We start from the raw sequence: 13,927 nt of genomic DNA on the forward strand, positions 1-13,927 counted from the left end.
GATAAATCATTTAGCATCTTTCCTTACTTCACCTTACTATTACTCTTTGGCAAGTAATTTAAAATTTTTTAATTATTTAAATTAAATTTATAAGTAATTTAAAATTTTTTAATTATTTAAATTAAATTTATAAATAATTTAAATTTTTTGATTCCTGTTAAAAACTGTTAGATACTGTGGGAGATACAAAAATGCACTCAAAATTTTCTTTACCATCAAATAATTAACAATAAGGATCAAATATTTATCAAAGTCTCTTTCTAGTTCTATAACTTTAAAGGATACTCAATTTCATTCCTTCCCTCTGACAACCTGTTACCTCACTTCTCTTTAGCACCACCATGGGGAGAACAACAGAAAGGGAAGCTAATTTCCTTCTGTTGCCAATCAATTTATATTGCTGTTGTTATTGCTGCACCTCAAAACTGAAGCTGTAGATATCAGAGAGCCTTTCAATCCCAAATTCTAACAATACCAAGCAAATATGGGGAGTAAGGTGATTAACAGATACTTAGATAAAAGAGAGAAAGACTAAGAAAAGAGAAAAAGGGTTATTCACCAAAGTTAAGTATATGAAAATTTGAATTTTACAAATAAAATCTGAGGTAGGCTCATAAGATTAGCTAACATTTATAAGGTCTGCGTAGTGTGTATGTGTATGTATGTGTGTGTGTATATATATATCATCTGATCCTTGCAAAATGAGGCTCAGAAAGGTTAGATGACTTGCTCATGGCGTTTAGAAATAGGATTCAAACCCAGATCACTTATGACTTCTCATACTCTTTCCAGTTTATATGGCTGCCTCTTATGCTCATATTTCACAATATCCTTATTTAATATTTAAAGGAGATTTTTTTGGATGAACCAATCATTTAATTCATTTTATGAGTCTGAATTGTTAGCTGAACACTAAATGCTATCTGCTGCTAATTTCTTAAGTATTTTCTTTTAAAAATTAATTTTTACAGATATATTTTATTTTTAACAACCAAAATTTCTGCCAATATCCTTCCCCTTTCCACAAAGATATCCTATATTATAATGTTTTTTAAAGGAAAAAAAAAGGGAAGAACAAAAAAAATCTGAAAATACATGTAATGTTCTAAACCTGTGGACCTCCCACTTCTGCAAAGAAATAGGGTTGGAATAGCTCATATTGCTTCTGAGGACTTTCCATTTATACTGTTGTGTTACTGTAAAATTGTTTTCTTGATTGCAACAGATCATATAAATCTATGCTTCTTTGTATTCATCACAGACATTTTTGTTTTTGGCAAGCCAATTGGGGTTAATTGACTTGCCCAGAGTCACACAGCTAGGACATGTTATGTGTCTGAGGCCAGATCTGAACTCAGGTCCTCCTGACTTCAGGGCTCGTGTTCTATCCATGGCACTATGTAGCTGCCCCCCATTATTTTTTACAGTACAAAAATATTCAGTTATATTCATGGACTATATTTATTTAACCATTCCCTAAACTATACAATTTCATAGCACACTATAAAGAGTCCCAACATCTGGTTCTGAATATAAATCTTCTCCATTATTATGTGATCATGAGGAAGCCATTCATTACACCCATCTGAGGTTCAGTTTTCTCATATAAAGTGGTGGTAATCATATTTTTACTACTTATCTCATAAGAAATTGTGAAAACAGTGCTTTTTAAAAACATAAGGCATGAAAGAAAAGTTATCATAATTCAGATTTGACTGGATCATGTTTTTCTAAAAATATTTCAGATCATCCAACCCAAAATTCACAGCTATTTTTGTGACCCTATCTTTAAAATACATAAACTTTGAATTAGGCAAAGCCTTAAAGGAGTGTTTTACCCTAGAATTTCCATTATCTGATGGTATTAATCAATCTATAATATAAGTTACTGACCTTTCCTCCCATCCACTTCTTTTTAATGCCTCGAAGGACTGGTTCAGAAGCAGGCGCATTAGCTTTGATACAAAAGAAGAATTGATATAAGAAAAATAGAAACCTGAGTTTAAATAGAAAAATAAAAAAGCAGGGCAGTCATCACCATATGATTAGGATATCTATCTAATAATTACAATCTTCTCAATGTTAAAAGCTTTAAGGTCATGGTCAGATGGGGAAATTTTCCTTGTAACTGATACCATAACTAAGGTAACAAGTATCAGTTTTCTTCTTGGAGAGAGGCTCCTCTTAATGCTTGGGGAGGAAATTTCTCATATGCCTTTTTATCTGGCACCTAAATTCAATCAAAATGCTTAGGCAACTTTTTTTCCTGACCTAGGCTCATATATGATAACAAGATAATTATTAAGCCACTTCCTTATTTGTCTTTTACAATGAAGTTTTATGCATTTAGTTTTTTTCCATTTTATGCTATGTGGTCAATCACCAGAGGCTCCTAGATTAGAACAGAACACATCAATTTTGGTCACCTCATCTCAGCAAGAAGCATTCAGTTTCTTTTCTCTTCTTTTTTCTGAAACTTTTTATTCATTTTAAATGAGAAATTCCATTTTAAAACGAGAAAAAAAGAACATTTCCATGTATACAGAGTTGTGTTCTCAATATAAAGAAATAAATTTACATTTCAAGGAAACCTATATAATAAATACTATACACACTTTGTAAAGCTACCCAGCTTTTCTTTTCTTTCTTTTTTTTTTTTTGCAAGACAATTCTGGTTACGGAATTTGCTCAGGATAATACAGCTGGTAGATATTAAGTGTCTGAGGCAGTATTTGAAATTAGGTCCTCTTGACTCTAGGGCTAATATTCTATTTACTGTGCCAAGCTACCCCAATTTCTTCTAAGTTCTTTTGTTCTCTGCTATGCACTCTCCTCCCCCACCTCCCATAGGAAATATATATGCACAATAGATACACATACACACACAGATATCTATCAACATACACGCACACAGAGATATCTATCAATGTACTCTTATATACAATACACTCATGAACATATTTTTAAGTCCATATTATGCATATTTCCACTTGTCATTTCTTTCTCTGAAGGTGAAGCATACATCTTCATACATCCAAGTTATTCTATGTTTTTCTAAATTAACCAGCTCATCATTTCCTACACCACAGCAGAATTTCAATCATATTCCATTTGAGAGACTGACTATGAAAATATTTTGCCCAATTTTTGTATTCCTTCCATTTTTGGCTACATTGATTTTATAGAAGAAATTTTTAATTTAAAATAATCAATATTATCCATTTTATATTTCAACAATTCTCTTACCTTATAATATCTGATACAAAATAATTTCTTTCCTTTAGATCTTTTTTCTCTGGTATCTTTTGAAATTTTTGACCTTTTGTTCTTCCAAATAAACTGTTACTATTTTTTCTAACTCAGTAAAATAAATTTTCTAGTAACTGGAATGTCACTGAATAAATAAGATTAGTTAAGAAACATTCAATTTCAAAGTACAGGTTAACTTCTCTAGAGGCAGAACAGCTATAGTCCAATTCTCGTTTCTTTTCTTAACAATCATTACTAAAACTAAATAAGTGGGGGCAGCTAGATGACGCAGTGGATAGAGCACTGGTCCAAAAGTCAGGAGAACCAGAGTTCAAATTCGACCTCAGACACTTAACAAGTCCTAGCTGTGTGACCCTAGCCAAGTCACTTAACCCCAAATGCCTCAGCAAAAAAACAACTAAATAACTATAAGGCAGCATATTAGGAAGTTAATCTTCTCCCCAACAAACATAGCCACAGCCTACTTTAGAATGGGGAATGCATATAAGCAAATCTCTTACCATGTAGAACTTATCCAGGCGCAATCTGTCTATTCCAATCCACTCACGGTTCATGGTTTGCCAAAAAGTTTGAACAAACAGGTGCTCTATAGGAGAACAAAGATTGCTAAGCTTTAACATGAATGATTATCAACAATCTATAAAATAATTGATAGAAAATACTTTGATAATGCCTCGACCAACCATGACTTCAGAAGACTGATCATAATGAAACATGACTGGAGCATAGAATCAAGAACACATTTTCACACTTGGCCAATGTGTTGATTTGTTTTGCCTAAGTAGACTAAGACTGAAACCAAGGCTGGGATTAAGTGGAGAATCACTTGAAAGTAACAATTACATTAAAAAAGAGCATTAAAAAAAAACAATTTTTATAAAAAAGGTGAATGTAATCTACAATCCTGCAATACATGACTGCATTCACTAACTTTTATTATCTTGTAACTTGATGTTATTTTTCTAAATAAAAAATAAATTTATAATAATTAAGGAGTAATATGAGGAAGCGGCACAGAAAACAAGGAATTTTATCAATAATAAATCCTCCTGTGATACATGTGATTTCAAGACCACTATTTTTCATATGTGGGCCAAAGACGGGGAGTACAGTATACTTTTTATTCCCATCTTCCCCAAAAAGACAAAAAACAATTTACATACTACACCCAGCATAATTCTGTTGGTTCTCAAAGGAACGTATAAGATCACCAGAAAAGCAGTGATATAACCTTTCCTAGGCAAGGTTTAAAAAATTATTCCCTTTTGTTACTGTCTACTGGAAATTTTGAACCTTCATCATAAATGCATGCAACTTGACATATTACAATATACATACATCCTACAAAGAACCTAATTAATATTCTGGCATCATGATCAACTATGAATGACTAAGCTCTTCTCAGCAATACAATGATCTAAGACAATTGCAAAAGAATGATGAAGAAAAACATTCTCCACATCCAGAGAACGAATTGATGGAGTCTGAATGCAGATCAAAGCATATTATTTTCACTTTAATTTTTTTATAGTTTTTTCTTTTTGGTCTGTTTCTTTTTTGACAATGACTAATATGGAAATGTTTTACATGACTGCACATATATAACCTATATAAAATTACTTATTGTTTTAAAGAGGAACAAAGGGATGAAAGAAGGGAAAAAATTTAGAAGTTAAAAACTTTTTAAAATGAATTGCTAAGAATTATCTTTTCATGTAATGGAAAAAAAAATTTAATATATACACAAAGCAATAATAAAAACTGTCTCTCACTGGGCAAGTCAGTGGTTTTAAACTCAAATGAAAACAGTTACTAAATCTTACTAATATTAGAATCCTCAAAGGCTGTATACTGACTTAAAAAAAACAACCACATGTATTAATACTATTTATAGTCTACTGTATTTTTATTTTGTTAAATATTCCCAGTTCCGTTTTAATGTGGAGAACTGCTTATTGAATAACTTAAATAGTCAATTATCTTGATTATACTGAAGTCCTGGTTCTAGTTACCAGTAACTATGGTTTTGGACAACTATACCTAAGGAGAACTGAAGTAAAATCATTATTTCCTGTGACAATAAAATATCACCTGCTATTACCTCACTAAAAAAAAAAGTCTTTTATATCACTGAGGTTTAAACAACAGACCCTGATAACAAAGGCATCAGGATTTCAATGTCAATTAAACATATGTTGATCAACCATGATAAAAAGAAGCAACTAAATAGAATTTAATCAGAAAGACCAAAATTCCACTGGTCCTGAGAAATTCTACAGGTTCTGGCAAGTCTTTCCAGTAGGAGAGAATCTATGACCAATATGTATTGATTAGCATAAATTTCAAAAGACAATTTGGTGATTTATTTTTTATTCTTATCCACAAAAGTATGAACTTAGCATTTAAAATACTTCTTAAAAAAGACTACAACATACTCACGGGTTTCTGTGTTCTGAAAAACATGAATAAGCTGGGAAATTGTATTTCCAAGTTCCTCCTGTACAGGAAACAAAACAAAAAAAAAATTCCTTGATTACTACCTGAACATAACTTTAGCGAATGAAAAAATTTGCTTACTCTGCCTGCATTTTTGATTTCCTTCACAAGCTAATTGTACAATATTTCAGAGTCTAATTCTTTTTCTACAGCAAAATAACGTTTTGGTCGGGTATACTTATTGTGTAAAGAGTCTGATTCTTTTTTTACAGCAAAATAACGTTTTGGTCGGGTATACTTATTGTGTATCTAATTTATATTTTAATATATTTAACATCTACTGGTCATCTTGCCATCTAGGGGAGGGGGTGGGGGTGGGGGTAAGAGGTGAAAAATTGGAACAAGAGGTTGGCAATTGTTAATGCTGTAAAATTACCCATGTATATATCATGTAAATAAAAGGCTATTAAATTAAAAAAAAAAAAAAGGCTATTAAATTTAAAAAAAAAAAAAAAAGGGAAAAAGGGAAAGAAGTCCTTGGGTTACATGAGTAAGTCAAATGACTACACCCAAAGAAAGAGATGGAGATAGGAAGGAAAGAAGGGAAAAAGGAAATGAGGAACAGAGAGAAAGAAGGGACAAACATTTTTTAAGAGCCTACATGTACAAAAATATTTACAGCAGCTCTTTGTGGTGGAAAAGAACTGGAAACCATGAGGCCATCAATTGGGAAATGGCTAACAAGTTATGGTATATGTATACACTGTAGTGCTGTAAAAAAAAAAAAAAAACAATTAAATGTATGATTTCAAAAAAAATGAGAAGATGTAATGATGATTAACCATAAAAGACTTAGTTATGTTGATCAATATAATGATTCTTAAGAATTCTAAGGGATTCATGATAAAAAAAAAAATGCTATCCAGTTCCAAAAAAAAAAAAGAACTCTGAGTTCAGATCAAGGCATTTTTCTTACTTTATTTTTCTTGGTTTTTTTTTTCTTTGCTACATGGCTAATGTGAAAATAAGATTAGCATGTTTTCATATGCATAAAAGGAAATTATAGGAAGAGTAGACTAAGGAAAGGATCAATCCTAAATACCAACGTGATCTATGATATAACGGACAAAAATCAGAATTTCTTGTACTCTCACTGTGTGCAGGAGGGAGTAGAGGGAGAATTTAGAGTTGAAGCGCCCCCCCCCCCCAAATTTTCCCTCCAATGGCTTATGTACCAGCACTGTGCAGATGATATGATGATATGCTTAGAAGATCCTAGAGAATCTACTTGAAGCAATTTTGTGGGACAGGGTAAAAAACCCACATTAAATCATCATCATTTCTATTATACTATCAAAAAAACCAAGCAGAAAGAGAGAAATTCTTTTTAAAATAACTGCAGCCGCATGACAAATGTGGAAATATGTAGAGAATTTACCATGTTTAACATATATTGGATTACTTGCTATTTAGGGGAGGGGGATAGAGGGAAGGGAGGGAGAAAAATTTGGAACACAAAATTTTTCAAGGGTAAATGTAGAAAACCATCTTTGCATATATTTTGCAAATAAAAAGCTACTTAAAAAAAAAAAACTAAGGCACAAAAATAAAATAATTGTGGCCAATATAAAATATTTGAAAGACCACCTGTCAAGACAAACCCAAAGAGTTTGAATACCATTACAAAAAAATTTTCAAACTAACAGTTCTAAATAATTAGAGAAAAATGACAATTCTATTTATTCAGGGTTATACCAATCAAACTAACAAATATAAAGCTAAAGCTAGAAAAAATAGTAATAGAATTGATCTGGAAGAACAAAAGGGTATTATCAAAGGAATCAATGAAAAAAAATTTTAAAAAGTTAAAGAAGGCAGCTTAGGAGTTCCAATTTTAAACTATTTCACAAAGCAGTAATTCTGAAAACAACCTGGTATTGCTAAGAAGTAAAAAGGTGGGATCAGTGGATTAGATTATGTATACAATATCAGATCCATGATGAAAAATACTATCCATCTTGAAAACTGATGAGCTCTAAATGTAAACAGAAGCATATTTTTAAAAATTTCTTTAATTTTATTTTGTTTGTTTTCTTTTGTAATTTTTTTACATTGTATTAGGAAATATTTAATGAAATAAAAAGAAATTAAAATTGTAGAAGAAAGAATTGGAACAGTGGAGATATAATACCTTGACCAAGCAACAAGCTCTGTAAAAATTAAAATGGTCAGGAAGAGCGAGATGTTACAGTGATAGAGCATTGGCCCTGGAATCAGGAGAACCTGAGTCCAAATCAAATCTCACATACTTAGTTAAGTGACCTTGAGCAAGTCACTTAACCTAGATTGACTTGATTTTCAAGTATTCATGATGAAAATATCAGAATCTTGAAGTTCAGGAGTGTAGAGAAACATAAAAAGGCAAACATGCATTAACAATAAGGATAGTTACCCATGTATATATCCTGTAAATAAAAGGCTATTAAATAAAAATTAAAAAAAAAAAACCCAATAAGGATAAAATGAGTATATATTGAAATATAAGGATATGAAACGTGTTATCTCTGAAATCTTATTAAACAAAGGAATTAGAGAAAGGGGAACAGGATATACCTGGGGTGGTGAGAGAAAGGAGACAGAGGGAAGAAAGGTTAGGGAAAACTATCTCATATAACCATAGTATACAAACAAATAAGAAAGAGGGAATGGGATGGGGTGGGAGTTTGGGAGGAAAATAAATTATATAAACCCTTTCCTCATCTGAACTGGTCAAAGGAAAAAAAAATAAACTCATACAGAGAATTGAATACATAATCCATTTCACTCAACAGGAAAATAAGAAAGTGAAGAAGAGGAAATTATAGGAAAAGTAGATTAAGGAAGGGAGCAATCCTAAACACAATCTATGGTATAATAGACAAAAATCAGAAAACCTAAGTTCAACTCTGAGCTCTGATATTTTTTTTTTTTACCAGGGTGACCTGAGGCAAGTAAGTTAAGCTTTCTGAGAGTCAATCTCTTCTAAAAACAACAGTTGGAACCAATTCCAGTTATTCCACTGGAACCAGTGCCAGTTATTCCAGACATACAGAAAACCAATGATGCTGACAACTATGATCCAATTTTTTTCCCTGAATTAACAAAGGCATTGATCACCCTGAAGAGTCTGCACTAGATCCCTCAATGACTTGGCAAATTCCTTCAAATTTCCCAACTCAACCCAAACTATAAAATAACTCACCTGTAGGAGAGGTTTGTCCTGCATCCACATACAGTAAAAAAGCCCTTTCCATATTTTTAACAATTCGTCATGACTGAACCCACCTAAACAAAAACAAAAGACATTTAAATTTCATTGGTCCAACCTTTCATATTAAAAAAAATCAAAACTAAGAAATCACTATAACATATTGAGGAATCACACATACATGCACCACAAAGGCAATAATTTAACAGGTAAACACTGTATTCACAGTTTCATATGCATCAGAATGACACAGTGAACAGTTTTAGACAGTCAGGAAGATCTAAATTTGAACCTGACTTTAGCTGCTTACTATCTTATCTAGATTACCCTAAGCAAGTCACTTAATCTCTTAGCCTTCAAATGTTTCCTCCTTTGTAAAAATTATATAATATCACCTAACTCATACAACAAAATGAAACAATACATCTAAAGCTATTTGAAAACCTTAAGCAATATAAATTTTTACTATTATCTCCTGTGTGTATAAATGAATAAAACCCCAAGCTGATCCCAAATTCACTGAGTAAAAAATTTTTTTTCCTTAGGAAAAAATAAACAACAATATGACTCTATATTAAATATAGCAGAATGACCTTAACCTTAATATGGCAGAATAGCCTCTATGCATTTGGGATAATTCAAATTAAACTGAATTCAGTATTTATTACATGCAAAGCACTTTGCTACTTGCTGGCATATAAAGACAAAATGTTCCAGCAAAGAGATTATAGTCTTTTGAAGCAGTATTTACACATAAACTATAATATAAAGTAGCACAAAGATTGATTAGTACTCTAAGGAAAATTGATGAGGGATTTAACACTAATAGTTGGGGCAAATAGGAAAGACTTCACAGAAGGAGTGTCATTTAAGCTAAAATGTGGTAGAGACTTAAAAAAATACTTAAGTGATACTCTCTTCTTTATCAGTATCACTAACCACCCTCTTCACCCCAATTCAGAAAGACCAAATTGAGGAGAGAGTGCATTCCATACATAGGAAAAAAAAGGACAGAGATAGAGAGCTAGAGAAATAAAGCATTTAATAATTGCTTATGATCCACAACATACAGTGTTAAGCTTGATAAACACATAATTAATCAGATAATCTCTAACCTTAAGGAGCTTACATTTTAATTCAGGCATGTAACACACAAAAGGGAACAAAAATGGGAAGGAAGAGACTAGCAGCATAGTTTGGAGCTGATGATTAGGAAATGAGGTAAAGAGATTTAGTTCTGGGCAACCTAACTTTCAGGGTCCAGGGAGCCATATGAAAAAACAAATGCTCCAAAAGATGAATGTTTAGAGAAAGGCAAATTAAAACAACTTGAGGTTTGCTTCACACCTATTGGCTGGCAAAAATAACAAAAACCAAACCAAACCAAACTAAACCAAACCCGAAAAGGCTATTGTTGGAAGAGCCTATGGAAAGACAGGCATACTTATAGACTGGTGGTAAACTGATTAATTCAGCCATTCTGGAAAGCAATTTAGACTTTAGACTTATACTCTCAAAGTCAGAAAAATGTGCATTTCCTTTGACTCAAGGATAGCATCACTATGTCCAAAAGAAATCAAGGACATAGGAAATATGGTTACAAATTTTTTGTTGCAAAGAACTGGACACCAACTGAAGGATGGCTAAAAAAAATTATAAATTTATGAATGAAAATGAATTACTGCAATGGAAGCAACAGTAGAAGGCAACCTCTAGGAAATAAAGAAGCCTGAGCAAACATAGCTTAGGGGCCATCTACTTACTTCACCAGTTATCATTTTCTGCTGCTACAGAGGTAGGGAGTGAAAGAAATCACTCTTCCCCCCTCCCTTGACATCTCCCCCTCATCCCTTTCCCTTGTATCTGAAACTCCAAGGGAGAAAAAGAAGAAAAGAAAAAAAAAAAAAAATCAAGGGAGTCTCAGCCATATTCCCTAATGGACTGAGAGGTATCAAATAGCTATGAAATCAAAAAACGTGGCGATTTCAAATCTTGCCTCTGAGGCAAACTAATTTTTTTGTTTGCAACTTTGGCAAACCTATGATCTTTTTCTTTAATTTGCTGTATAAAAACTGAGGCCTGTGTGATTTCTAAGAAATCTTTCAAAGCTGGAGCTATGAAACTATGATTAGACTGACAAAGATGTTGGAAAAACCTTATTTGCAGAATACCCGAGGAACTGCCCTGTCCTTTCAACAAAGGCTAGGACTAATGCCTCACCTCTGTCCACAGTAAACTAAAATCTCAACAAAATGATTGGTCAAGAGGATGAGAAAAGTGTCTCTCATTAAATTCATTAGGGGATTTCCCCCAAACCCTTCTAATTACAACTGTCTGGGCCAGCTGTAGTTACCAAGGGGTCTTAGGAGGTTCAAACAACTGTCCATTAAATACAATTCTTGAATGACAGTTTGGGATTATGTCCTAAACAAAGGTCATATGGTGCCTTAATAATATAAGCAGCTCCTTTCCTCTTCTGACACTGGCACCTTCTTGGTGCAGGTCTTCATCATCTCAAATCTGAATTGCTGCAATAGTCAGTCAGTTGGCCATTCCAGAAACATTTATTAAGCACTTATTCTGTGTAAGCCAGATACAAAGAGAGATGGTTCTCAAAGAACTAATAGAGAAGGCAATTTGAAAACAAGAATGCAATACAAAACTAAATGAAAATGGATAGCCTTCTGTGTGGTCTTCCTGCCTCATCTCTCTCCCCAATCCCATTCATTCTCTTCATCTATCAAAGTGATCTTTCAAGAATACAAGTCTCAACTTGTACATCACACACAGCCCTAGTGAATAAAATCCAGAGGCTTCCTATTAGTTCTAAAATCAAATATAAAGCCCTCTCTTTGGTTTTTAAAGCCCTTCATAATGTGGTCCCTTACTATCTTTCCAATTTTCTTACAGCTTACTCCCCCTCTCAAGTACTCTATAATTCCATAAGGGTGGTTTCTCTGATGTTCCTCACTCCTCACTGACATTTTCAATAGTTATTATGAGGATGAAAATTTTTTTGCAAAACTTAGGAGTATTATATAAATGTTATTACTTTCAATATTATCTTCACCACCACTACTATCACCATCAGAAACCTATCTAAATGCTTCCATCCCCGTGTTGTTTTGTTCATCTCTCTTTAAATCTGAAGCACTTAACAGGTTTAATAATATCTTGATTATTTCCAATTTATCCTGTATAAATCTTCTTTGCGAATAGCAGTTTGCATGCTGTGTGTCTCCCCTCACCTCCCCCTCCTGGCCTCTTGGCTTGAAAGCTTCTAGAAATCAGGGAGTTTTGTGGTCATTCATTGTATTTTGAAGAACAGTACCTAATACATTACAAGGGCTTAATAAATGCTTGTTGACTGATTCATAAATGACATTTTAGGATTTTTGTTTAGCAACTCAAATTTTTTTCAATTAGAAGGTTAATAAAAAAAATAATAATAATAACCCATTGTTATCTTGCTAGCTAGTGACTCCACCACCCGCATTTGGAAAATGGCATCAGTGTCTTAAGATAAAATGTTCCCAGAAATCTAAGGATGGCATCCTCGCCTCACTGACTTGGAGTGAAACAACACTGATCGGAAAGAAAAGTCAGAAGGCGGGTTCAGCTGCTTTGAAACGGAAAGACTTTGGAGAAGTCACTGCCCTTCGGGGTCTTTACAAGCAACCGGGGAGGAGGGAGAAGGGATAAGTGCCCTTTAAAATCCTTAGGGCTTAAAGGGGGCAGTAAATCCTTACGTGGGGGCAGGGGTGACGAGAAGGGGAAAGGGGACAGTAAGTCCTTACAACGTGGGGGGGCGGGGTGACGAGAAAGGGAAAGGGGGCAGTAAGTCCTTACAACGTGGGGGGGGCGGGGTGACGAGAAGGGGAAAGGGGACAGTAAGTCCTTACAACGTGGGGGGGGCGGGGTGACGAGAAAGGGAAAGGGGCAGTAAGTCCTTACAACGTGGGGGCAGGGGTGACGAGAAAGGGAAAGGGGGCAGTAAGTCCTTACAACATGGGGGGGCGGGGTGACGAGAAAGGGAAAGGGGGCAGTAAGTCCTTACAAGGTGGGGGCGGGGTGACGAGAAAGGGAAAGGGGGGAGGGGGTGACGAGAAGGGGAAAGGGGGAAGGGAGAGGCAGTATATCCTTACAACTAGAGCCTAAGGTAAGCATTCCTAACGGACATTCAAACGATCGGAAAACTCCCAATCCGGCCTGGGACTGCGACATCCGGCGCGGCCCCGACACCACTCACAGACTCCCCCTGCCCACCTGGGATGCTTATTCTCCTTCAGGACACCATCAGCCCCACGTGGATGCCTTCGGCATTCTACTCCCATCGGCTCCGACTCCCTCCCCCGCCCGCTTTCTTTCTCCCCTCCCCATCCTTTCTAACAGAAACACAGAGCTCCTCCGGCTCCCTCCGCGACAACCCGGACCCCCCAAAGCGCTCCGCCTTTCCCGCAGCGGCCCCAGGCCACGTGCAGCCCCGCTCAGTACTCTGGAGGCCTCACCTGACGTAGCTTCGGTCTTGGCGCGGATGTACCTTCTGAGCTTCCTGACGGCACGGTCTCGGATAGTTTTTTCGTTGCCGGCCAGCCGCTGGGCTAGCTGGATTTCCGAAGGAAGAGCCGGGGCCGGAGCCATGATGCCGAAAAATTCATAAAACACCGGGGAGATAAAAGCGCGACGAAAAAAGGTCGGCGCAGGAATGGCGTCACAGCGGCGCGACGTCACGTGAAAAAGTGAGAGCGCCACCACCTGGACAGCCCCCGAAGCATCGGGGGTGGGATAGTGTAACCTATCAAGGTCAATTTCTTTTTTTTAATTTAATAGCCTTTTATTTACAGGTTATATGCATGGGTGACTTTACAGCATTAACAATTGCAAGGTCAATTTCTTACCGAGTTTTCAAGTAGAATCTTGCTCATTTATTGCATCTGAGCAGTTAAAGAGTTATACGATGTTTATTTCTCACCA

The 13,927-nt window shown here is 35.1% G+C and overlaps 1 protein-coding gene across 1 annotated transcript in view; it reads right to left on the reverse strand.

Moving 5' to 3' along the window:
* RRP1 (ribosomal RNA processing 1) overlaps positions 1 to 13,642 on the reverse strand; it is a 28,794-nt gene extending 15,152 nt beyond the window's left edge. Inside the window, exons 1-5 of the mRNA XM_031959213.1 lie at positions 13,462 to 13,642; positions 8,948 to 9,030; positions 5,710 to 5,767; positions 3,771 to 3,856; positions 1,894 to 1,955 (exon numbers count right to left, since the gene is read on the reverse strand). Of these exons, the coding sequence (XP_031815073.1) occupies positions 1,894 to 1,955; positions 3,771 to 3,856; positions 5,710 to 5,767; positions 8,948 to 9,030; positions 13,462 to 13,594 (422 nt within the window). The 5' untranslated portion in view covers positions 13,595 to 13,642. The remainder of the gene's footprint in view (positions 1 to 1,893; positions 1,956 to 3,770; positions 3,857 to 5,709; positions 5,768 to 8,947; positions 9,031 to 13,461) is intronic.
* Between the last annotated feature and the right edge of the window lie 285 nt (positions 13,643 to 13,927).

This window comes from Sarcophilus harrisii, chromosome 3, assembly GCF_902635505.1.
Source record: "Sarcophilus harrisii chromosome 3, mSarHar1.11, whole genome shotgun sequence".
NCBI classification, from domain to species: Eukaryota; Metazoa; Chordata; class Mammalia; order Dasyuromorphia; family Dasyuridae; genus Sarcophilus; species Sarcophilus harrisii.